At 46.2% G+C, this 25,692-nt stretch overlaps 1 protein-coding gene across 1 annotated transcript; it reads right to left on the bottom strand.

The window, feature by feature from the left end:
• Positions 1 to 472: 472 nt before the first annotated feature.
• LOC136153635 (glycine receptor subunit alpha-4) lies at positions 473 to 23,564 on the bottom strand. Its single transcript, XM_065915638.1, has 9 exons — positions 23,494 to 23,564; positions 19,151 to 19,281; positions 18,819 to 18,886; positions 17,945 to 18,168; positions 17,736 to 17,818; positions 15,579 to 15,719; positions 12,483 to 12,697; positions 6,867 to 7,016; positions 473 to 763 (listed from the first exon to the last, which is right to left on the bottom strand). The coding sequence occupies exons 1-9, from the start codon at positions 23,562 to 23,564 to the stop codon at positions 473 to 475; spliced, it is 1,374 nt and encodes a 457-aa protein (XP_065771710.1).
• Between the last annotated feature and the right edge of the window lie 2,128 nt (positions 23,565 to 25,692).

The following is a 25,692-nucleotide window of genomic DNA, read 5'->3' as shown; positions in this document are numbered from 1 at the left end:
GGGCAGCACTTGTGGATGGGAAAGTTTCCTGTTTGACCCATGGTTAGACGGACAGAGGGCATGGTAAAGGTCAGACTCTGGGTAGGAGGTGGCAGGGGAAAGATTGGTGCAGGTTAAGAATGATAAATGCCAGAATCTAGTAGCAGTGTTCTGAATATCCTCTACCAGAGAACTGAAAAACAGAGAAGCTCCAGTCAGGGTTATCCTGGCCACAAGAACACAGCCAAACCTTACTTTCATGAGAAATGGAATAGTATGGAGAAAATCTGGATGAAGATAGGTGAGCCATCTTTCTAAGTACAGCCACCATTGGCACCATGCATTGTAGCTCCACATAGCTTTGGGATTGGCTGTTGAAGTTCTGAGTGCGAGATCAGGAAGGAGCTGTCCAAGTCCTTGATGGAATCTACTGGAGAGGGAAAGCCCACAAGGAGAAAGCAGGAAGCCAACAACTGGACTCTTAAGCTCCTATTCATAGTGCCTGGTGGATATCTTCTGACCGTAGCACTTTATAGACAACCCAGTAGAAGATGTTGAAGATGAGGAAAGTGAAAGGGAAGACAGCTCGGGAAATGGTGTCAATCCTCTTGGCCTGGTCCACGTAGAGTTTTCGCATGGTTTCTCCTTCCCTTAGAAGTGGGGCTGGAGGTTGGGGGCTATAAATGCCAGAACCTTCCATTGGACCTCCATCCCTTGCCTGCAGGCAGTGGCCCAGGCCATAGCCACGGAAATAAAAGCGACTTTCATGGATGATATCTTCCTCCTGGAATTACATGGAAGAAAAGGCAGAATTTGAGGTCGCAGTTCTAAAGTAGAAGAATAGAGACCACACCACACAAATATCTCAGGCGATGCTATGCAGACAGGGTAGGTGGGTACACAGGCTCATTGCATGCTTTTTTACGGTCACAAAACTATTCACGAGATAGATGTAAGCTAAGCAGCTATACGTGGTATGTATGGTCTATGTTTATGATTCCATTTGCAGATAAGCCTTGAACTGCCTTTGTAAAATGCATAGCATCATTTAGAGCCATCTAAAACCCAGGAAAGTGCCAACTTACTGTGAGAGGCACATCTCAATGTCAAGTTATCTCTGACTGGTAATAAACCGAATAAACAGAACAATGAAACCTTTAGAAAGCACAGCTGAGATAGTTAGACTTGGAAACTTGACTTTAATGACTTCCAAAAGCTGCAGAATTATTTCTCCTTGTACAAAGTATCTTTAAAAAAATGTTTATATCTGAAAATTCCAAAAGTTTTAAATAACCTAGTGGGTTATCCGAATTAGGATAAAGCTGATTACGCTCTTGCAGATGTGTATGCTTCTAGGGTAACATTTATTACCCAATACACATTCCATTCATGTGCAGTACATGAATTCTGATGAACACTTTAACACTGAAGAGGTAAATTTTATCTAAGCATTAAGTAATGTAGCAGACTATACAAAGTTCATTTGTCCAATAAAAATGACAACTGACAACCTTAAGTAACTACAACACAGCTGGGAGTCAGGAGGTAAGGCCAGAAAGATACGTGGATAGAGACCTATAGAGAGATGGAGAGAGAGAAAGAGAGGAAAAAGAGAGAGAACCAAAGCCCCCAAGTGATCAATAGAACTTTACTCATATAAGAGTCTTTCAGGGCCTAACTCAGAGCCTATTTATTGTTGATTTCTATACAACCGCAACCTGCCCCATTTTGTCTCCTTCTAAAGGACACACTGCCATCACAAGTGGTGGTTCACAACCTGGAAATTAGACATAGGACAGGTAAGTATATACCACAACCTAGGAATACTTCATTCAAAGATGATTATAATTTTTTAAAGTATCAATGTTTATAGCAGTAAAAGCTTCAGCTATGTAAGAAATAACCTCTTGTGGGATGGTACCAACTATCTTCTCAGTTTGCCCAGAACTGAGGTCTTCCTGATACTTAGGACTTTCAGTACTAAACAGAATAAGGCACATGTATTGAATGGATGTGACAGATATACATAAAATGTAGATAAAGTAGATTTTACACATGCCATGCAGTTAGAAGGACATCATAGGATCTTTATCATGGGACCTCTATAATTATAGTAACCCATTTAAAAGTGGCTTTGTCAGTGAGATATTGGTGTGGTTGGTCTCATTAATCCTTGATTATGAGAGCACTAGAAGGTCTAGCCTGTCACTGGGCATCAGAGGTGGACAAGCTCAGGTCAGAGATTTGTCAACAGATCCTATCTCTTTCTCTATCTGCTGTAGGCTCATACGTGGGAAAGGACGTCAGTCTGGCTCACCGCTGTGTCCCCAGTGCCTAGCACAGAGCTGGCATCTGATAGGCACCCAGTAGACATTAGCTGAATGAATGAATGGACTGATGAGCCACATGTGGAATACAGGACAGGGAATGGCTTTGTTCTCATGAAGCCAGCATCCTCTCAGGATCTCAAACTGAAGAGTCTACTCAGAAGAGAATCTTAGCTACAGAGTGCCTGGCAGAAAAAATGACTGTTTCTTGCCCCACTCCTGCACAATGGCCTGAGGCCCCTTAGAAAGAATGGCATCCTTGGCATAGGGAAAGCTAAGTCTGCCCACCAGAGAGCCTTGCTACCCAGTCCTTGATTTTGCCAGCCTCTGTGAAGAGAGTTGTACATGTGTGCATGCATGTTAAGTCAGTTCCGTCATTCCTGACTCTTTGCAACGCTATGGACTGTAGCCCACCAGGCTCCTCTGTCCCTGGGATTCTCTAGGTAAGAATACTGGAGTGGGTAGCCATTCCCTTCTCCAGGGGATCTTCTCTACCCAGGGCTTGAACCCGCGTTTCCTGTGACTACTGCATAGCAGGTGGATTCTTTACCCCTGAGCCATCAGAGAAGCCCTGTACCTGTGTAGGCCAGAGGCAATTCACCCTTGTGGTGATGCTTTGACCCTGAGTTGTGATAGGGAGACCTCAGCTCTGTTGTCTAAGTTATTTATACAACCTGTCACCATAGGCCTTGGCTCACCTCACCTGTATTCTGTAGTTCATTTTCACACTGTTTCTTCATGACAGGTTGTGCTGGATCCATTTTACAGATTGAGAACCAGAGGTAAACAAAATAACTCCCAAGTAAGTGAAAAATGTCCCTTGAACTGCAAGGAGATCAAACCAGTCAATCCTAAAGGAAATCAGTCCAGAATATTCATTGGAAGGACTGATGCTAAAGCTGAAATTCCAATACTTTGGCCACCTGATGCAACGAACTGACTCCTTGGAAAAGACCCTGATGCTGGGAAAGATTGAAGGCAGGAGGAGAGGGAGACAACAGAGGATGAGATGGTTGGATGGCATCACTGACTCAATGGACATGACTTTGAGTAAGCTCCAGGAGTTGGTGATGGACAGGGAAGCCTAGTGTGCTGCAGTCCATGGGATCGCAAAGAGTTAGACATGACTGAACAACTGAACTGAAGTGAAAAATGAGGGAGTAAATAAAATGAAGTTTTCTTTTGCTTTCTAGTTCAGAGTCCCTCAGACTCCCTGTTCCCCATTGCTCATCCTAATCTCTGTAGGTATATAGCTAGAGGATACAAGCATGGAATATATTTGTTTGCAAAAAGCTCTGAAAGAGAAAGTTAAATCCAACTTTTGCTATTTCTGTTTCTGTATATCTAATTATTTTCCCTTTTCTCCAGTCACAGTAAACCTAAACAGAATTATTTGGAACTATTCTTCAAGTTGGAAAAAGCTGTTTCCCACAGGAGAGAAAAAACACGGCCAATAGTATGTCATCCTGGGCTCTTAAAAAAATTTTTTTAAACATATTGTACCACTTGTAGTTGGGGTAGCAAAGATGACTGGACTAAAATTAAAGGGTGAGGGTCCTGAATTTGGGTACTGCTTATTTAGGCCAAATTCAGAGGTGTGTGTGTGTGTGTGTGTGTGTTGGAGAGCTAAACTCCACTTTGTGGCTTTCATGCTTTCCAGGTGGTTCTAGTGGTAAAGAATCTGCCTCCCAGGGCAGGAGACACAAGAGACATGGTTGGATTCCTGGGTCAGAAAGATCCCCCTGGAGAAGGAAACGGCAACCCACTCCAGTATTCTTGCCTGGGAAATCCCACAGACAGAAGAGCCTGGCAGGCTACAGTCTACAGAGTTGCAGAGTTGGACATGACTAAGCACACTAAGCATTCCTGTGGCTTCCATGGCTGTTGAAATGGAGCATTTTTGTGGCAGATATCTATAGGGGATGAAGGCTGGGGAACTAGAGAGGAAAGATATTCCAAAATCAAGTGGGGATGGGAATGCACAGTGTGGGAGATGAGGTATGAAGATGGGAAGGATGGATTGATATTGAGTGATGTATATTGAAGTGAAGAGAGGCGATTGGAGAATGGGAAAGGGTCCTGGGAAATGGAAAGAGGCAAGCAGGGTTTTCGGACCAAGTTCCTGAGAGGACTGGGCAGTATTTTAAATTTCTTCCATTTCTCAAGCTATTCTGTTGATAATGGTAAGGCTTTTTCCTCTGTCTATCTTGAAAGAGAGTCCTTGCCGATAAGTCTGCAAAGATTGGTAGATTGGTTTCTGTGGCTGCTGTGTCCAGAACCTAGTGCCAGGGCCTGATGAGGTTATAAAAAATGAGAAACAGACCCTTCTCTGTGAGGCTTCTAGACTAGCTAGGAAGACAAAGCAGAAATGTCTAGGAAAAAAAAATTAGCTATCTTAGACTGTGACATGGAAGGAGACCACTACAAAGTGCAAATGGATGGTTGAGATTTGGGATTTGAGAAGAACAGGATGAAGTCTGGAGCTTGGTGAACAGCTGACTGACTTCTAGAATACTCCTAACTTGCTCTTGGCTAAGGAATCCTTGAAAATCATATGGAGTCTCTCTCTCCCTTAAGAGGGCTCCTCTCAGACTGAAAATCGCTTCTCTAGCTGGAATAGCAGGGTCCAGAGAGAGGTTCTAAAAATGAATCAACCCTGTATCAACTTTTTCAGCCTGCTCAGTGACCTCCAGAATTCAGCTACATTACTTCTGGGATAGCAATGACTGTAGGAAACTCAAAAAGGGACAGAACTAATGATACAGTTAATGGTTTTAAGGTTTTATCTACATTAATCAAAAGCCTGGGCCACTTTAAGGCAGGATCCAGGTGCCTAAGCAGGGCCCAGGCTGCTGTTATAACTATGTAATAATTGAGCACTGATTATGACAGGATTCATTATGAGGTCAGGATCACCTGGTATATGACCAGGAGGAGATAGGCTGTGGGGAGTTGGAGGTTGGAGAGGTGCAGGGAAGGAGGTGGGACAACTGTCACCCTGGAGTAGCTCTACAGCAACCACAGCAGTCTTTTGTTACCAGGACACCTGTAGAGGCAATTTAGCTGCGAAAAGAAGTCTGGAACGGGTTGGCAGACTGTTATTTTCTAAGGTAAGCATGGAGAAGGCACCAAGATTAAAACCCTTATAAAGATAAGATTTGGGTACCTGTGGGCAGGTTTGACACAGCTAAAGAGGTGGGAGCAGTTAACTTACAAAAGGGTGCACCTACTTTTCTTGCCCTTCTGCCAAGTCCATATGTTCTCCTGAGCCTCTGCCTAGGATAGGAAAGGCTTTTAGGACTTTTGATAGGTCCTACTCAAGGAGGTACAGTTGTGGATCACTCCACTAGAGGGCGTGTTTCCCAGACCGCAACTCAAGGACTGAAGCCGGGAAAAAATGGATGAATTCCGACCAACCACTAGATGAGACAGGAACCCTGCCCTCAGCAGAAAGGGACCTTAGCAAGGAACATGAAATCCCGGAGGTAGCTTTTGAGATATATTTAGTGCAGACATATTGTAAGGGTACTCCAGGAGCAGCTGAAATGGGAGGTGGGGCTGTTAGGAAGAGAGAAGAACCTTAGTGTTAGAGTGGCCCCAACAAGCTAGAGCCAGTTTTCTTAGATAGATCATTGTTTTCTTTCCCCATCCAGAGATCATATGTGCTTTAGTGCCTCCAGATTAAGCAGTAAACAGGGAGTTGGAGCTCAGGATAGGCCAGAATTTTGTGTGTCTGATGATTAAGTGCCCCTTATGTAGCTCAGCAAAGGCTTTTAGTTTTGCTCATAATTGGGCACTTCCTTCTGTGACAGTGGCCCAGGCACTGTTGTTATGACAGTGTACCTAGCACCTATCATCTGGGCAATGGGGTGGCAGGGAGCGGGGGGGGGGGGGGGGGGGGGAGGGGAGGATGCACTGCCTCTGTTGTCATGAGGACAAGATCCCTACTTTGCTTCCCCAGGTGATCACAAACAAGAATGAGAGAAAATAACAACTCATTCCTAAAAAATCTGATGCACCCAGTGGAGACCAAGGCGAAGAAATGAAAGAGCCAGAAGATGCAAGTGGTAGTGTTTCAATTCCAGCTAGTTATGGGGATCCTTTTATAATGCTCCTCTAGAAAGGCACCAATGCCTGACTTGAATTCTTAACCACCAATCAGTATACGACAACCTGGGGTACCTTCCTTCTGGTGGGAGGAGAGTCAGGAGCAACCACTACTAATTCTCAAAGCAATCTCGTGGTAAGTCAGTCGATAAGGTTCTAATATTGGCTAATATATTTGCAGTGCTTACTATGCAGGGGAATCTTCCCATGCTGTTAATTTACTCTGTTAGACTGCCCTACAGGAATGAATGTCCCATTGGACAGATAAAGAAATGGAATCAAAAAGGTAGAAGTACTTAGCTTATTTGTGACCAGCCTAGGACTAGAATCCAGGGTTCCTGACTGCCTGTCTAGTCCTTGCAGTCTAGATTGAGTCTTGATTTGTGGGAGGAGTAGTAGAAAGGAAGGAGTCCAAAGGAGAAAGGAAGTGGGCTCCTCCCTAGTTATGCTCACCATGCGGTGGCGCCTCTGCCTTCTTCGAAGTCGAATGAATTCCTTATGCTGACGAGAGACAAAATTGACAGCAGCATACTCCAGCAGGGCAGCGAACACAAAGAGCAGGCACACGGCCATCCAGATGTCGATTGCCTTCACATAGGACACCTGCAACATCCATCAATGGAAGAGTCAACCTTCCTCAAGTTCTTTCATGGCCTCTGCCGTGGATTACCAGCCTGCATCAACTGCCTGCTATTCTGCAGCTTTATCCTGAATTTCTTCTCGTGTTTAAAGAAGCTTTCCTTGATATGTCCCATTATCTGAAGGACTATGTCAAAAAGATCAGACTTGACTGATCTGCTTCACCCCTCTGCCCTCTTCACCCTCCACTTCCATCTACTTTTCCTCCCTATACTTCTTTTCCTTCCTTTCTTTCTCCTTTTTGAACTTGTGCTTTGTATTATCCTTTTAATTCTTATCCTCTTCTGATTCTTTTCTTTGAATAAAAAGCAATGAATATGAATGCTGGATTTCTTTTCCTTCTGTTCTCTTCTAGGGTAACACAGCTGTGGTGGTAATTGGGCAGGGTGTGTTATTCCCAAGTGAGACATATGAGGACATTCGAGGTCTAGAAGGGAAAAGTCAGCCAAGATTACCCAGTGAGAAGATGGCACTAGGGCTTAGAGATTCTGGGCATCAATTCAGCGATGCTGCGAATTACCTAGGTTGCAGTCTCAATACCAGACTATGAGTTCCCTCCTTTCCTTCCTCCATGTCTATACTTCCTTTGACCCTATGATTTTTCCCTGCCATTCTTTGCAAGAGACCCTGGTGAGGATTTGAAATGAGTGGAGAGCAGGGGCCTCATCTCTCACAATGAAGAGCAGGACAGGGTAGGGATCCCAATGGGGTGCACCATCCACCCCCTGCTATGGATGTTTCTGTCATTTCAAGAATGCTGGCTTCTGCCTATCCAGTCTCTAGTGGTCTCCTCTACTACCTGCCTTGGTAGCTTTCAGGTACCAACAGCCCTCTGTATCCATGGGTTCTGCATTTGAGGATACAGGGGAAACATAAGGGACTTGAGCATCTGTTGCTTTGGGTATCTGCAAGGAATCCTGGAAGCAATCCCCCAGGGCCACTTGAGAGATAACTGTACTTTTCTCTCCCATTTCCTTTGTGAAGATTAAATGCTCACTTCTCTTGAAACAGGATTGTGGCTGGGTGGGACCAGAGGGGACCAGAGGGCAGAGGGGACCAGAGGGGACCAGAGGGCAGAATTCAGGTTTATGAAGTCCTTCCACTTCCTCAATCAGATCACCTTCTTACAAAGTTTTGAGTGGCTAAGCTCACCTTATGGGGTTCCCCAGCAGGAGTAGGATTTATAATAGGCAACTTCTTTCACTAGCCTCTGCTATGTTGGACACTGAGGATGCTGCACACTCCTGGTAAGGAGCATGTCTCACAAGAGAAAACTTCCACCTCAACAGCTCTTAATCAGGGCTGACCCCCACACCCATTTCCCCACCCCTCCCCCTACCAGGGGCATTTCAAAATGTCTGGAGACATTTTTGGTCACACAGTTTTAGGATGGTGCTGGCAACTGTCTTCTAGAGGCCAGGGATGCTGCTAATATCCTACAGTGCACAGGACACCACCCCTCCCCCTGCCAACCCACACAACAAAGAAAAATGATCTCACCCAAAATGATTATAGTGCTAAGATGGAGAAACTCTGCTCTATTTCTTTTAGGGTAATTCTATTGAGATGATAGTGGTGGGTTGCTAGGCAACCCTGATTAAGCATCCCTTGGTGTTTCCACTTTGCCACCTACAAAGAGGGCCTCCTATTTCATTTACCATCTCCCAGTCCCACTGTGCCCCCAGGGATGTTAAGAAAGTGCTAGGAAAAACCACAATGAGGTAATGACAGGGGAGGTCCACGAAGGGCTTTGGACCATCAAAAGAAAAAGAACACCTTAAAAAGCAGGAAGAAAGTCTTGTTAACAATAAGTGTCAACAATGCACCTTAAATATCTCTGGAAATCATCCACTCACTATCCTGGCTCATCTGAAGGATTGCAACAGCTTCCTAAACAATCTCCCTGCATCTCTGCTGGCCATTTCCAATCTGTTCTTCAAACAACAGCCATAATATTGTTTTCAAAATGTAAGTTTGATCATATCATTCCTCTGCTTACAACCCTTTAGTGGTTCTCCACTATCTTTCTGATACAGGCAGTGCTCCCCTCAGCATGACACCTAGCTCCTGCCTACTTCTTTCAGCTATACCTTGTCCCTTGCAATCTATGACCCTGCCTTGCTGATCAATTTCAGTTGTCTCCCAAGGGGATCATCTCTTTGTGTGTATCTCTCCTTCACCTTGATGATCTTTACTTAAATGTCTACTTTAGATACCATATCCTCTAAGAAGTCTTCCCTAATCATCCCAGTCTGGGTTGATTGCCCCTACTGGATGTGCCCAGGTTACCTACACCTGAGCATCCATCAAATATACCTGGCTCTTTCCTTCACTAGATTGTAAGCTCTTCAGTGGCAAGGACTATTTCTATCATGTTTGCTCCAGTGCCTAGCTAAGAGCCTGGCACATAGTATCTTTTGAATTAATGAATAGGTGGGTGGTGTATTTGTCTCTATTGGTTCTGTTTGCCCTCTTAGCCTTCTTTGTTACTACCTGCCCCAAGAGCTGTGGGCCATTTAGATGACAGGATTTTGAAAGAATTGGGTCTCTCCTCCCTGCTGCAACTTTAGGTCTAATCTGTCAGTCTCTAGTAGGAACTTCCATTTAACCCTCCATTATACACTGAACCAACTGGAAGTTGTATAGATCAAGAACCTGGCAAAGAAACAATGATGGGTACCTTTAGGAGCCCTAGCCCTCATAAAGGCAAAGAAAGAGCAACTTCCAGTAGCATGGGAAGTGGCCATCCCAGTTGAGTTCCCTTACAAAGTGAGCCTCAGCTGCTCTCATCCTGCACACTAGAATAGTATTGGGGGTGAGATTGCTGTTGGCTTTCAAAAGCCCCTGATCTGGTCTCATATTTTTCCTTGGGGCTCCCATGAAATCTAAAGTTGCACAAACTCAAGAGTGAGCAGAAGCTCTCTGACTTAGTCCCTTGCTCTATGGGGCTGGCCAATGAAATTTTTAGTTCAGGGTCTATGCCTGCGTATTTTGCTATTGGCCAATGAGGCCAAGAAAAGGTCATCAACATAGAGAACAGACTTATTATTGCCAAAAGGGAGGTGGTGGGGTAGGGAAGGACTGGGAGTTTGGGATTAGTGGATACAAACGGGTATATATAGCATGGATAAAGAACAAGATCCTACTGTATAGCACAGGGAACTATATTTAATATCCTGTGATAAACCATAATGGAAAAGAATATAAAAAAGAATGTCTATATATGTATAACCTAGTCACTTTGCTGTACAGCGGAGATTGGCACAACATTGTAAATCTATCTATCTATCTATATATAAAGAAAAGGTCATCAAAATCTGATGAGAAGGTACCAAATACCACACCCCTCCCCCAAACCAAAGAAAACCAAACAATCCTCCAGTAAAGTCCATTCTTTCTTTGTGAGAAAACAGAATGATTTCCGGGAGCAGATGGATGGTGTTTGCTCACAGGAGGGGACTGGAGAAAGGAGTTCTCTCAGCAAGAATAAGGCATAAACTGAAGCATCTCCCTGAGTTAGAGGAGAATTTCCTTGTATGGCAGCAGCAATAAACTAGGGCAAGGGTTCTTAGGTCTGAACTACTTTTCTTCCTCTGGTCTTCATGCAAGGCCATTACTACAGCCTCACTTGGCCCTGTAGCCTTCACCTAAGCCCAGTCTGCCTCTCAGAGCCTCTTCAATATGCTTGTCATTTAGAAAACACATTTACAGGCCTACCTCAGAGATGTTGTGGGTTTGATTCCAGATCACTACAATAAAGCAAATCGCACAAATCTTTTGGTTTCCCAGTGCTTGTAAAAGTTACATTTAAAATACACTGTAGTCTAGTAAGTGTGCAATAGCATTATGTCTAAAAAAACTATATGTATATCTTAATTTAAAAATACTTTATTGCTAAAAAGATGCTAGCCATTATCTGACAACTCAGGGTTGCCACAAACCTTCAATTTGTGGGAAAAAAAGCAGATCTGCAAAGCACAATAAAATGAAGTGCAATAAAATGAGGTAAGCTTGTATAGGAAATTATCTCTGACAACTTTCCATGTGACACGATCCTAATTTCAGCTTTGTCACTGTCTGTCCCTAGAGGAACTTAGGATCATCTCAAAGGTTTCCTGGTGATTCAAAAATAATTGAGAGTACTACCAGCTGCTTTAGGCCTAGGTCCACTACCCAGTCCTTTCCACCTAGACCCCTGATAATTATAACAATAACTAACAATTATTGAGTGGTTTTTATGTGCCAAACACCATTCTCTGTGTTAATACATTATCTTATATATTTCTTGCAATAACCCTATGGAAGAGGTAATATTCCCATGTTACAGGTGAGGAGACTGAGCAGGACTTTACCTGAGATCACCATTAGTAAATGATGAGGCTGGGACTTCAATAAAAATCTACCTATCTCAAAAAAAAAAAAAAAAATTCCTGTCTCTAATCTCCTACTCTTAACAACTATTGCCCCACCACCCCAGTATATAGGAAATTTGTAAATTCAGTCTGAGTATCCAGATCACCCCCTGTTTAAGTCCCCAGTAAAAGTCTTCTTAGGAATAAACACTGGGAGATATGAGATCACAGGGCCTGGTTTCCAACAAAACAGAGCAAGAGGGAATATATTCACTATAAGAGCCGTAAAAACTGTGTTGTTTTTGCTTTCCATTATTTCTCCATGGCATAGTACAGTACCTGGTACACAGCATGTGCTCAATAAATATTTACTGAATGAATGAATTAGCTTGCTCCCTGATCGTCTCAGAGCCTTGCTGACTTTAAGGACATTGAGGTGATGACCTCTAAATTCTGTACATTAAGACATGAGGCAGGGAAAACCTGGGTTCAGTCCCATCAGCATAAATCTCTCTGTGTAATCAAAATATCACCTGGCCCTAGAAAATCTGAGTCCACTGACTTTAATTGCTATTTGCTGCCTCAAAGTTTTCTCGCCCCCAAAGAAGGGACATAGTCTCTAGAGCTCTTTGTGATAGTATCTGATTTCTGACATAGCGAGAGACAGACGTCAGTTTAAAATCCTTGTATTTCTTTGATTATTCCTTGTGAAGCATGACCTTGAGAAAGTCATTCTATCTCTCTGGGCTGTAATACCCTCATCTGTGCCATGAGGCAATGGGGCGTTCTACTAGCTGAGGGTCTTTTGATCTTGGACATGCTAGTATTTCCTGATGAAAGTCAAAGTCAGCACTGTCTACTCATTCCCTACCCAGACAGCATCTGCAACCCCAGTCTCCACACTGTTTTTAATGTTATTAGTAGTGTGTTCCAGGGGAAGAGAATGCAGGACACCTGCTCTTGCTTGATGGCTCTTCTCTACTTTAAATCCAAGGAAAATAGTCAGTGGGAGGAATGGGGGAATGAATGGTAAATGGGGAGCTCTGTGGGAAGCAAGGTCCCTGGCATGTCTCTTCACCTTAGGCAAAGAGGCCCGGGAGCCAGAGCTCTGAGTTGTCATGGTGAGCACAGTGGTGATGCCTAGGCCCACTCGGGCAGGGGCAGCATCCATGTTGATCCAGAAGGAGACCCAGGACAGGATGACGATGAGTAGGCTGGGGATATACATCTGAATCAGATAGTAGCCCATCTGTCGTTCCAGGTGAAACTTTACCTCGATGCAGGTGAATTTCCCTGCAAGGAAAGAGGTGAGGTGTCAGGCCGCAGGTCTCCAGCCAGCAGCTGAAACTGAGAGGCAGGAGTTGGGCAGCCCTATCTCTGTGGGCCAGCCTCTGGGCACCTAAGCTGGTCAATAATTGAGCCTTTCAAAATGATCCCAGGGAGTACCAGATATATGTTTTGATGAAGCTCTCAGAGTAGCCAACAGGGACCTTACCTCTTGCTCCAAGCACTTTAGTTGCCAGCAGAAGGCCTTCCCATGACAGTACTGAAAGAGGATTAAGAGTGGGAGGGCTCCAAAACCAGGCTGGATGGATTTGACTCCTGAGCTTCCGTCCACTAACTGTGTGACCTCAGGTGAAACACCGAAGCTTTTAAAGCTTCAGTTTCCTTGTTTATAAACTAGAATACCAACAAAATCCATTCCATCACTGGGCAATTGTAGGAATTAAGTTAGATGACGCATTTGAGGTGTTGAACCCTTAGGCAGCTGGTACTGTTCTTATGATTAACAAAGCGATGAGCCTAGACTCCACTCCAATCTCAGCATTCTTGCTGGTATTTGCTGGGACCCCTGAAGCTCTCCAGCAATGATTCACTGAGATAAACACTGCCTGTGTCTTAAGCAAGTAAGAAGAGCTGGATAGCAAATATCTGGAGACAATGTCCAAAAGAGACCAGCTCTGGATGGTGGGCAGCGAGTCCCCAGATAGCATTGGGCAGCAGTGTTCTATTCCACCAACAAAAAGCGTGTTGGCCCTGGGCACATGTACCAATACTCTCCTCCTCTGCCAGTCACCTTCACTTTACCCTGCTTCCCACGCCCCAAGGCTAAGAAAACACTAGCTCAGAGCTTCCCCTGGTAGTAGATGCTTAGGATAACCAAGGCAAAAAGCAGGGAATGTGTATATTTTTCTTTTATTGTGGCCCAGTCTTGCTCTTAGCAGGCCTGTCTGATTCCTCAAGGTTAGTGATTTCATCAATGACTAAGACTTTGTCATGTGTGTGATGCTGTGATCTCCCACTGTTGCCTGAGTCCATCTCACTTCATCCCACTCCAGGCTTCTAGCCATGAAGTGTTTTTGGTATTCATATTTTCTTTCCGATGATAGTGGTTTTGTTTTCCATGACATAATTAACACTTGTTTAGCATAGAAAAAATGTGAAAGGTAGAGAGGGAATAATAATATTCATAAACTAACATTTATCAAGTCCCTACTAAGTGCCCTGACTTTATATAGTTTATCTCATTTAAACCCCATAACAACTCTTTGGGGCAGGTAAAATTATTATTTCCCATTTTACAGGTAGGGATAATGAAGTTCAAAGAGATTAAGTTATGTTTCTTGAGTGTTCCCAACTAGTAAATAGTGTGGCCAGAATTCAAACTCAGCTCTATCTGATTCCAAAGTTCTTGCTCTTCTCACACTGCTTCAGAAACACTTGGTGCTATTTCCTTCCAGGATTTTTTTTTCCCTTCCAGGATCTTTAAACAAATGCTTTTGGTTTGTTTCTTTCACCACAATAAAATCATTCTGTGTATACAACTTTGAATCTTAACCTTTTCCACTTGTATTTTCCAATGTTGATATAAGTGCCTTGCAAGCATCCTTTTAAACCTCTGGATATTATCCCAGCAAGCAGATATGCTATGTAATTTATTTAACTTCTGCCCTATCAGTAGATATTAAGAGCAGTTCTGAGTTTTTGCTAGTATAAACAGTGACCCAGGAGCCCTCTTGGGGTCTAAAGTCAATATGATTTTTTGGAATATTTCCTTAAAATAAATTCCAAGGAGTGGAATTCCTGGATCAACAGGTAGGGAAAAAATTTAGATTCCAGACTAAAGTTTCTCAGTGTGTACCCTGGACCACCTGCATCAGAATCCTCAGGATTTGTGTTCAAATGCAGATTTCTGGGCATCACTCAAAGCACATGTAATCAGAATCTCTTAGAGGTAGAACCTAGGAATCAATATTTTAACAGGCTCCCCAGGGAAATATGATGCACACCAAAGTTTGAAAACTATCAGTCTATATACAAATTGCCAGTTTTTTTTTCCTGAAAAAGTTTACACCAATTTCCACTCCCACCAGCATTTTCTAAGTTCACGGACTCATTCCTCTCCCCAACTACTTGCACCCCCATATACACAAACACATATTCATAGGCTTGCATCCAAAGCATATCAGCACACCATTGAAGGAACCCAGGATCTCCCTTCTTCAGGTTGTGGCCCCTATCTCAGCGTCATAGCTCTTCACAACAGCCAAACGGTCAGTGGAAATGAGGAACCTGCAGCGATTAGGGAAGCTGCAAAAGGAAGGTGCTCAAGCTGGAAAAGCAGCCACTCTTCATTTCCCGACCCAGTTTTCACACCTGGGAAACCAAGTCAATTCATGAGACTTGGGCACTGGAGACAGTGGCAGTGGGTGTGGACAGTAAACCAGCTTGTGCCCTGAATTCTGTTCTCTCCTGGTTCAATGTAGTCATTTAATACTCCCAGATGTAGAAATTCCTCACTTTCCACATGAAGTTGGCCCCAGGACAGGTGGAACACTCCTGCCACTCACTGACACAGGCTCATTTGTTCTGCAGCATGTGATAGGGACAAGAATATGGGCTTTGGTGGTGGAACATGGGCTTTGAATTTGAAATCAGTCATTTACTAACTGTGGGACTTGGATAACTGGTTCAATTTCTTAGAACCTCAGTCTTTTCTTTCTGAGAAATGGGGCTGATCACCGCTACCAAAATGAGATAAAACATATAAGAAACTTCACACGCCATCGGGCACAGATTGGACCTTCAATAGAGGCCAGCTGCTTTGCCCCTTTCCCTCCCATCTGGAGGCCCTTCATGCAGCCCACAGCCAGTAAGATCCTAGGTTTTTTACCTGTGTTGTAGTGCTTGGTACAATAGCCTAGATCCTTCTCATCCCGCAAGATAAACTGAGGCAGAGTCAACCCCTCCGCCACTTGGACAGCAGGAGCATCTTCCAGCCACTCAAACATGAGGTCATTCATGGTGTAGCCAACTGAAAGTGAAAGAGATGGCAGAGGGCTGCAGAGTGTGGGTGTTGGTTGGGACAGGGTTAGAACTGGCAGGAAATAACAGATGAAAAATAAGGCCTGGGTTTTAGTAGGTTTATCATGCTCATCTGGGGAAAAAAAACCGTTCTGAAGAGGGTGCTTGATCAATTGCTTCATGTGCCCAGCCTAAGTGGGTAAATCAGAAAGATTTCAGATTCCTCTTCTCAAGCATTAGAAAGTCCCAAAGAGAAATTATTCTGGCAGACCTAGAAAGCACATCAAAAGGCTTGGAAAGATGTCAAGGAACCCAGCTGGGAACCTCCTGCCCCATCTCAAACCCAGGGGAGTAAGCATGTGTACTGACCACATACCTTGAGCTGAGCCAGCCTTGGAGCTGGGGCTTCTGCCACCTCACTCCAGAGAGGAGAGAGCTATTTATACCCTGCCAGCCATGCATGGGCCAATGTGCATACCACAGACTCCTAGCCAGGGCCCTGAATTGGGGCAAAGTGAGAGCTAACATCAAAAGTGCCAAGTTGCTCATGAATTTCGTGAAGGCTCTTGCCACATAGATGACTATATTCACATGTTGGGTAGAAATGGGAGCAGAAACACCAAGGCTCACAGATGTTCAGTGTAGGGCCTTGGCCCAGAGTAGCTTTGTGACTTTAGGCAAGTCACTTCCTCTTCTCTAAAATATTCCACTTACATTTCAGAGAAGGTAATGAGGACTTGGACGTGAAGGTGGTTTATGAACTCTAAAAAGCGGACCACATAGGACAAATTCTATCCATCACTATTGTTATATGTTAGAAACAGATTGACAAGACTTTTCTGAGGATCAAATGCATAACTCCTGATCTCGCAGTCTCACTTGCCCAGGAAATGGAAAAGAAATGGACATGGGCGATGTCCAGCCTTGTCATCCTTTAGCTTCTCTGTACTTGGGACAGCCCCTGCAGGCTGTCACCCCATGCCCTTGGTAGCCTTTGGCTGACCTTGGTACTCTTGGCACTGTCCTATGCTTAGAACTGTCCTCTCTCACCTCTCTATAAAAGTAATCTGTACACACTGCTATATGTAAAATAGATAAACAACAAAGGCCTACTGGATAGCACAGGTAAATATATTCAATATCTTTTAATAACCTATCATGGAAAAGAATCTGGAAAATAATACATATATAATGGAATCACTTTGCTGTACACCTGAAACTAACAAAACATTGTAAATCAACTATGTGCTGTGCTGTGCTTAGTTGCTCGGTTGTGTCCGACTCTCTGCAACCCCATGGACTGTAGCCCACCAGGCTCCTCTGTCCATTCTCCAGGCAAGTATACTGGAGTGGGTTGCCATGTCCTCTGCCAGGGGATCTTTCCAACCCAGGGATCAAACTCAGATCTCCTGCATTGCAGGTGGATTCTTTATTGTCTGAGCCACCAGGGAAGCCCAAGAATACTGGGCTAGCCTATCCCTTTTCCAGGGGATCTTCCCAACCCAGGAATTGAATCGGGGTCTCCTGCATTACAGGTGGACCCTTTACCAGCTGAGCTACCAGGGAAGTCCAAATCAACTATACTTCAATAAAAAAAATTGCCTATGTTCACAAAGAATCAGGGTTCAAAGACTGCCCATCCCTGCTAACTCTGGATTTGCATAGGCATCTTGACTATGTTAACTCAAAGGAAGTAAAGATAGAATTACTGCAGGCACTGTGAGAGGGAACATATCTCTGGACACAGGAGGTACTCCTCAAATGGCCCTCCACATCCAGCCCAAGCACACTGGTATATAAGGTTGGTACCTTATTCCCTGCAAATAGCGAGGGAATGGAAAAGCACATTAGACTGGGTGTTCAGGAACTCTGGCTTCTAGTCTTACCTGGGCCAAGAGCTGACTATGTATGCTTGGGGAAGTCTGTCACCACTCTGGGCTGCCCTTCTCCTGTCTGGAATATCACAGCATGGGGTTGCCTAGTTGGGATCTCAGGCATCGCTCTGTGACTTTCTAGGGACACTTACAGCTCTCCAGCTGCATCGTGCAGGTCTGGATGTCCATGGGGAAGTTCTTGAGGTCCATCGGGCAGGACAAAATGAGAGTCAGCCTGGCAGGGACAGGAAGAAAGAAGCCAGGCTGGCTGAGTGGGACTCAGCACAGCACAGGGACCTTCCCCCCAGCCCTCAGCCTCTGCCCCTTGCCCCGAGTTCTCCTGGTCATCTACCAGCTGCACCTGATGCTGTAGAGCACGTTTCCATTCTTGAAGATGCGCAGCAACTTGTTGTCTGTGGTCACCTCGTGGAAATTGGCCCCTTTCTCATTGGCAAAGAACAGGTCTGGCTTCCAGATCAAGTCCAGCATGGAGGGATCGAGGTCCAGCGAGTCATCAGGATATTCTCGGTAGGCTAGGCGTGGGTCGTTCCACTGCTGTCGCAAGAAGACATTCACCCGGTAGTCCTGGGAGAGGGCAGAGATGGGCCCATAAGAGGCAGTGTTATTGTAGGGACTAGCAAGCCTACCTGGACAGGAGGGCCATGAGGAGGAAAATGCTGGGAACACATCTCAGGGGCAGTGGGCATTTTCCACTGGAGAAGGAGTCTGCCTTGGCCTGATATGGCAAAGATGGGAAGGGAAAAGGCAATTATTAAGCTCTTACTATGTGCCTGAGTCTTTGCTAAGTGCTTTCTTCATATGCATCATCTTATTTAAATCTCACCTCAACCCTGAGAGGAGAGTGCTGTTATGATTCCCATTTTACAGATGAGGAAACTGAGACAAAGAGAGGTTTAAGTAAAACTGCCTAAAGTCATACAACTATTAGATGGTAGAGTCTGAGATTGAATGCAGGCTTTTCTGATTAAAAGCCTGTGCTAGTCATCAAGCTATTTTCCAAATTCGACCATCTGCTGCTTAGATTAGTTTGCCTTTAGCCACAAAAACCCTGGGCTGGGGAAAGATAAACTCCTAGTGACCACCTTTGGACATCCCATGGCTTTAGCCATGATCCTGAAACAGGGAGAGGATGGCAGAGGAAAGACTGGCTTGCTATCTGGTGGGCTTTTCCTATTCACACTACAGAGGAAGTGGGGGGCACGGAGATGCTTTACCATGGTAGTCTCAGTGATGGAGCCAAAACTGTTGATGAAGATATTGCAGGTCACATTCACAGGTGGGCCTAAGGGTAGCAAAACACAGCCATATTGGTAGAGCATTCCAGGAATCTGGGAGAAGATTCCAAGACTGCCTCTCTGAGCTGGAGGCCAGGGCCATGCTGGGAGAAGGCAGTGCCTGGCACATAGACCCAGGGTGATGGGGTGGGGATGCTCCTTCCGAGCTGTGAGTTCCCCAGCCTCCTGGCTCTAAGGTAGGCAATGGGGGTGGCTCAGTGTCCCCAAAGTGAGTGGGGAGGGGGAGGGTTTGTAGGATGAATACTTCTTACCTTTAAAATTAGGCCGAATCCTGGCATCATACCCAGATGTTCTTCCCATAAGCTTGTCCAGGAAATCAGAGGGGGACATGGGCTGGGACCCCTTGGTCCCAGGTTTGACTTCTTCTTTTGCCAAGGCCACCCTGGACAGGAGAGAGAGTTAATCACTGAGATCAGTTGTGTGTGCATACATGCTAAGTTGCTTCCATTGTGTCCAACTCTGTGACCCCATGGACTCTAGCCTGGGGCTTCTCTGGTGGCTAAGCAGTAAAAGAATCCACTTGCAATGCAGAAGACGTGGGTTTGATCCCTGGGTCGGGAAGATCCCCTGGAGGAGGGCATGGCAATCCATTCTAGTATTCTTGCCAGGAAAATCCCATTAACAGAGGAGACTGGTGGGCTATGGTCCATGGGGTTGCAAAGAGTTGGACATGACTGAGCACACACAGACTGTAGTCTGCCAGGCTCCTCTGTCCATGGGATTCTCTAGGCAAGAAAACTGGAGTGGGTTGCCCTGCCCTCCTCCAGGGGATCTTCCTGACCCAGGGACTGAACCCACATCTCTTATGTCTCCTGCATTGGCAGGCAGGTTATTTACCACCAGCACCACCTAAGAAGCTGGAGATCAGTTATATTCTACCTTTATTACAGATCCTTCACTTTCCTGTTCCCACCCCTCTTTGGCTGGTCTCCATATCAGTGAGGAGATTAGGAGATGGGTTTCTGCATGTCCACTTGCAAATGAGAAGAACAGAAACAGCCGTAAGCCAACACAACAGCTCACTAGTCAGTCCTAGACAATTGCTTTCACATATATTAGATCTTTTTGCTCTCACAACGCTCATGTGATGGGGGCAAAAACTGTTACATCCATTTTACAAGTGAGAAAACTCCTTCCAAAGAAGGAGTGATCTGTGGGACTGTAAATCAGTGCAGCCACTGTGAAAAACAGTATGGAGTTTCCTCAAAATATTAAAAGTAGAACTATCATATGATCCAGCAATTCTACCTTTGGGTATTTTTCCCTAAGGAAACAAAATTACTGTGTTAAAGAGATATTTGCACCTCTCCCATGTTCATAGCAGCATTCTTTGCACCCAAGTGTCCATCAACAGATGAATGAATAAAGAAAATGTGATATATACATACACACACACAGTGGAATATTACTCAGTCATAAAAAAGAAGGAAAATTCTGCCATTTGCAGCAACATGGACAGACTTGGAAAGCATTATGCTAAGTCAAATAAGTCAGATGGAGACAAATGCTGTATGATCTCAGATATAAACATGGAATCTAATACATAAATAATAGATAGATGGATAGATAGATAGATCAATCAACTAACTAACCAAGAGAAGAATGACTTGCCCAAAGTCTCACAGCTGAGGCCTTATCCAGCATTCTCTTTCTGACAGTGTCTTGAACACATTCAAACATGAATGACAGAATTAATGTGGCTGCGGCAACACTTTGTACATCTGGCCGAGCCAAGGATGGAAAGGGCTCAAGGGCAAGTGACATCCCTAAGAGTTGGTTTCATTTGTTTGGCCTTCATGCTGATCTCTCAGGGGCTAGGACTCAGCTTCTGGAGAGGGCAGTTTGGCTTCTGCTCCAGCAAGAAGCTACATTCTGAGCTGGACCTCGGTTCAGTCGGCTGCAGGCAGATGAACTTGCCTTCGCAATAACATAGGCAGGAAAAAGCAGGGCTCTAGGAGCAAAGGAAAGACTCCCAGTAAAGAAGCCATGCTGCGAAGGTCAACTCCCATCTTATCTCCCTAAGAACTTCATTTCAAGGAAGGGGCCAGGGTGCTTTGGCCTAGCCTAGAGGCCAGCCCTCTTCTCCCCCGACAGGTTTTCTTCTAAGGGGAGCAAAGTTTCTCCCATATGCCTGCTTGTCTGCTTACCAGCCAATAGCTAGACCAGGGACCAGGAATTCAGCAAGGGCTTGAGGGCAGGGGTGGAGCTGAAGCTAGACTCCTGGCTGGGCCCTGTGCCTCCTGCTCCATCCTGCCGTCATCACTAGAGCCAGCTCCCCTGTGCTGGGATGTGAGGTGACTGCTCTCCTGGGTCTGAGTCTCCTTTGAGCCAGTGTGCTCCTCTTTCCCAGTAAATCTATGTACCTGCCAGTGATTGATACAGTAATAAAAGTAGCTGAGGCACCACGCTAAACACTTTATCAGAGTTCTCATATCAGTCCTCTCAATAAGTACCATTATTATCCTCCTTTTATAGGTGAGGAGTGCAAGAAGGAGCAATTTGTTCATGATCATACAGTTTCTAAATGGTAAAGCCAAGATTCCCACCCAGAGCTCTTGACTTCAAAACTAAGCCTATCCACAGAGGTAAAGAACAGACTTTTGGACTCAGTGGGAGAAGGAGAGGGTGGGATGATTTGAGGGAATAGTATTGAAACATATATATTACCATATGTAAAATAACCAGTGGGAGTTTGATACATGACACAGAACCCAAAGCTGGTGTTCTGTGACAACCTGAAGGTGTGGGGTGGGGAGGGAGGTGAGAGGGTGTTTAGGAGGGAGGGGACACATGTATACTTATGGTTGATTCATGTTGATGTATGGCAAAAACTATCACAATATTGTAAAGTAATTATCCTCCAGTTAAAATAAATTAATTAATTAAAACAAAACTAAGTCTATCTACTACAGTATTGAGATATGAGCAGCCCCAGGCAGGCTGCCGAGGAACCAGAGTTGGGGAAGGTCAGTGGCAGCCTCACTCTGACCCCTAGAGTCCTACATTTTCGGATCCCAAGAGCAAGAGGAAGCTCTTACCCTGGGAACAGAGGCCACCTTGGCCCTGAGCAGGGGTTGCCAGAGCAGGTGGCTTAAGCATGCTCTGAAAATCCAAGGAGGCGCTGGTGCAAGCAGAAGTCGTCCGTGGCTTCACCATGGGACGTCCACACTGGCCAGGTGCTGCTGCTGGCCACGTGCTGTCTGCCCCCCGCCCCCAGGGAGGCCATGTGGACCTGAGTGTGGAGCAGCCAGACCCTTGCCACCGTCCTCAGCTCCACTCTCATGTCATCTCTCCCACTGGCCCCAGCCCCAGGACCCTGGGACTGGCTGTGAACTCAGCTGTCTTGGGCTCCAACCCCCGTGGCAGCCCATCTTTTCCAAGGCTACCTCATTTGTGGACCAGAGAGCAGAGTCACAGTGTGTAGACTCTCCTTTCTCCCATTCACTCCTGGAAAGTTCTAAACACCGGTAGGACTCAGGAGGTTCCAGAGCTGGAAATCTTTCTCATGGAAGGCCCTTGGATGGGGTAGAGGGGAGAACGCCAATTCTGTTATTGGGTGCCTGAGTGACCTTAGTCAGGTCACCTGCCCTCTCTAGGCCTCAGTTTCCATAAGTTCAATGAAGGACTTGAACTCAAGGCTTCCTAAGGGCTCACTTTGCTCTAATCACCAAGAGGGCTTTGCTGCCATCAAAGCCTGGGCCTTGGTATAATTTCCCCTGCACCAGGGCCAGCAAATGCCAGTTGGGTGTCCCCTTCTGCCTGCATCCTCATATCAGCTCCAGTTGAGATGCCATTGCTATACTACTTTGGGCTCCTTTTCACTCTGAAGAAGTTTATTTGCTCCCTGCCAATGCCACTGAATCCCTGCCTGCCTGCCCACTCATGTGTCTGCCAGCACATGAGAAGGAGGCTCCTCAGGGGCAAGCAATCCTGGGGTGCTCCCTGAATGAAGAGGAGGATGATATTGCGGTGGCACTCACCCACCTCCACCTTGGGAGGCACTCTTCTGACCAGTGCAGCCCAGGGCACAGCCATCTTTCCTCCAGCATCCCCTGTCCACCTAGACTTCCCCCCAGCCCCCAAAGCCCAGGAAATCATGGTCACATAGTACCACTCCAGGGAGCAGCCAGGTGTCCCTTGGGCAGGGTAGGGAGAGTGCAGAGGGCCCAGCTTTGATCAGCCCGGCTTTATCCTAATGTGGTTTGGGGAAAATCCTGGCTCGTTGTAACCTTTTGGGTGAGCAGCTGGCAGAGGTTGGTGTTATTTTTAAGGATCTGAGGAGCATGTGGTCAAGTTGGGAGGGAGATAGGGTCGGAGGGCAGGACAGATGGCTTCTGTTCAGGGGCTCACTCCCTAGCCCCTACCCTGACCCAGGAAGCTCTTACCCATGCAGAAGCCTTCCCATCACCTCTGGGGCTTTGACATCCTTCACGAAAGGCTCCTGGGATCTCAGTGGAGATGGGTGAGTCCGCTTCTGGAGCCATCCTATCCGTGGGCTTTTGGCAAACTTCAAGGAAACTCTGCCAGAGCCCCAGTTGCCCCCCTCCCCAGCCCGTGTTTGCATGCATCTCCTTCTCACCCCCACTCAGCTCACCTGAGGAGGACCTGCCCTGGCAGGGTCCAGAGGAGAAGGAAAGAGAGGGTTGCTGGATTGAGAGTTGTCATCCTGTGGGGACCCTGGAGTCCTTTTCTCAGCCTGGCTGCCAAGGTGAGAGGGGATACCCTGGGCAGGAACGCCGAAAGTACAGATCCTTCTTCCTGCTCGGGCAGCTCTCGAAGGGAACCTGAGGGGTCCGGGCTAGGACTGGCGTGCTCCCTCCCCTCTTCTCTCTTCTTTGCCCCGTCCCTCTCAGTCAGGGGGCCAGAACTATTCCCCTGGAAGTGATCCTGACACAGATAACCCCACTGGCTCCTGCTCGAGCTCGCCTGGGGCTCCGGAGGGCCTCAGCCTGCCTGCCTGCCGGGTTGCTGAAGGAGATTCTTTTTGGGAAGCAATCACTCTCTAAACCCCGGAGAGTCTTGGAGGAGAGGGGGGAGGGAGACTGTATGAAGATGTTTCCCTCCCTCCCACCTCCCCCTGAGATGCACCCTCCAGAAAGCAGCAATTTAAAGGCACAGGCGCCGGCAGCTGGAGTCGGGTTTGGAGCGAGCCCGAGTGTGTTGTGTGCTGGGGAGGAGCTTGGGCTGCCGCTGCAGCCTGGAGAGGGGCCGGAGGTGCTCTGTCCAGCTTCTAACTCTCTGGCTGGAGGAGTGCCTGCAAGCTGCCTGGCTTCCCCCACCTCCCCAGCAGTTTCCCTTTTAGCCTGGAGCCAAGCGGGGGACAAACTCTAAAGTCTTAATGATTTTTGTAAGGGGGAGAAACGACCGACCTGAGAGGGTTTAGGCAGAGCCACTGGGTATTCTCCAGGTGACAGTTTCAGGGCTGAGAGGAGGAAAGAAGGAGGAGGGGGAGGGCAGGGGCAGCTTTTCCTCAACTGTCTGGATATAAGACAGGGAGATGAATGATGCACAGGAATTTGGGAGTCTTCTTCCTATGTCTGCCTGCCTATCAGTCAGTCTGTCTATTTGCCTACTTGCTCCATCTCCTTCATCCTTATAGTTGCACATCCTCTCTCCTGCCTACTTACCTCCCTCAGGTCATCTCTGCTGAGCTTGGGGGCTCTCTGTAGCTTTCTGGAACCCCCCTTTCCCCAGACTGGCTAGGCTGTGAGAAGGAATAGGGCAGAAGCTGGGGCAGGGCAAGCCTGGCATAGAGCAGGCTTTGTGAGCTTTGGAAGAGTCAAAGGAACCAAGAGCAATGACCTGACAACCCCAAAGCTTAGGATGGAGGGGAGAGCTGGGGAGGGTGGACCACCCACCCCTCCTTGCTTCTCATTTGCTTACAGAGTACAACTGCTTGAACAACTCTTTTCCTGTCAACCCTTCCCCAAACTTGCTCAGCACCACCTGAACCGCTCTGGTCTAGGACATCTCTGAGTGCCTCACCCACTATCCCTTTCTCTCTCGCTTTTCTCTACTTTCTTCCTCCCTCTCTTTCTGAAGCTTTCCTTCATCTATACTCTCTCCATCTACCTCACTGTTTCTTTTCTGTGTCTCACCTTCTAGGTCTGTCTCCCCCCTTCTTTCACCCTCACTTTCTCTCCATCCCCATTTGTTTTCTATCTCAACTTCCCATTATCTCCATTTTCTCACTCTCTCCTTTTAAGCTGTGGCCATGAGAAGCCAAATGTTTTCATGTTTTCTTCAGTGGAAACTCTCACAACAGCTCTTCTGAGTTCTTGAGGGTGTGCTGGGTGGGGGGGCGAGGTGGGTGCCACTTTCTTAGAGTCAATACCTGAGCCCCACCAGAGAGGGATGTGTGGAGACTGCGAGCTCTTCTAAGGGATCCATCAGCTATTTAGAGAGATTAAAGACAAGGCCACAATGAGTAGAACTTGTGCTGCATCTCCTTTGTGGCTGTGTTATTATTAAAGAAGAGGAATTTTAAACCACCAATGAAAAGGAAAGAAGAGGATTGTAAATTACACACTGAAATGTTGATGGGGGAGCTGGGCTTTTGGAATTGGGACTGGAGACATTATAAGCCTCCAAACATGCCTATATGGCCAGTAAATACAAAATGCAAAGTATTAATTTTCCTAAAAACATCTTTAGTGGCTCTTTCACCTGCTTACCCTCCCACCTTGATTTCTCTAAGCATCACAACCCCCAGTCCTTGGCTGGGAACCAAGCCTTACAGCACCTCTCAGGGCCGAGCTCCACGCTAGGATGCTAAGGGGGAATGGGAAGCAGA

This window comes from Muntiacus reevesi, chromosome X (genome assembly GCF_963930625.1).
Source record: "Muntiacus reevesi chromosome X, mMunRee1.1, whole genome shotgun sequence".
Taxonomy (NCBI): Eukaryota; Metazoa; Chordata; class Mammalia; order Artiodactyla; family Cervidae; genus Muntiacus; species Muntiacus reevesi.
The sequence above is the reverse complement of the archived record's forward strand: the minus strand, read 5'-3'. Positions and strand labels throughout refer to the sequence as shown.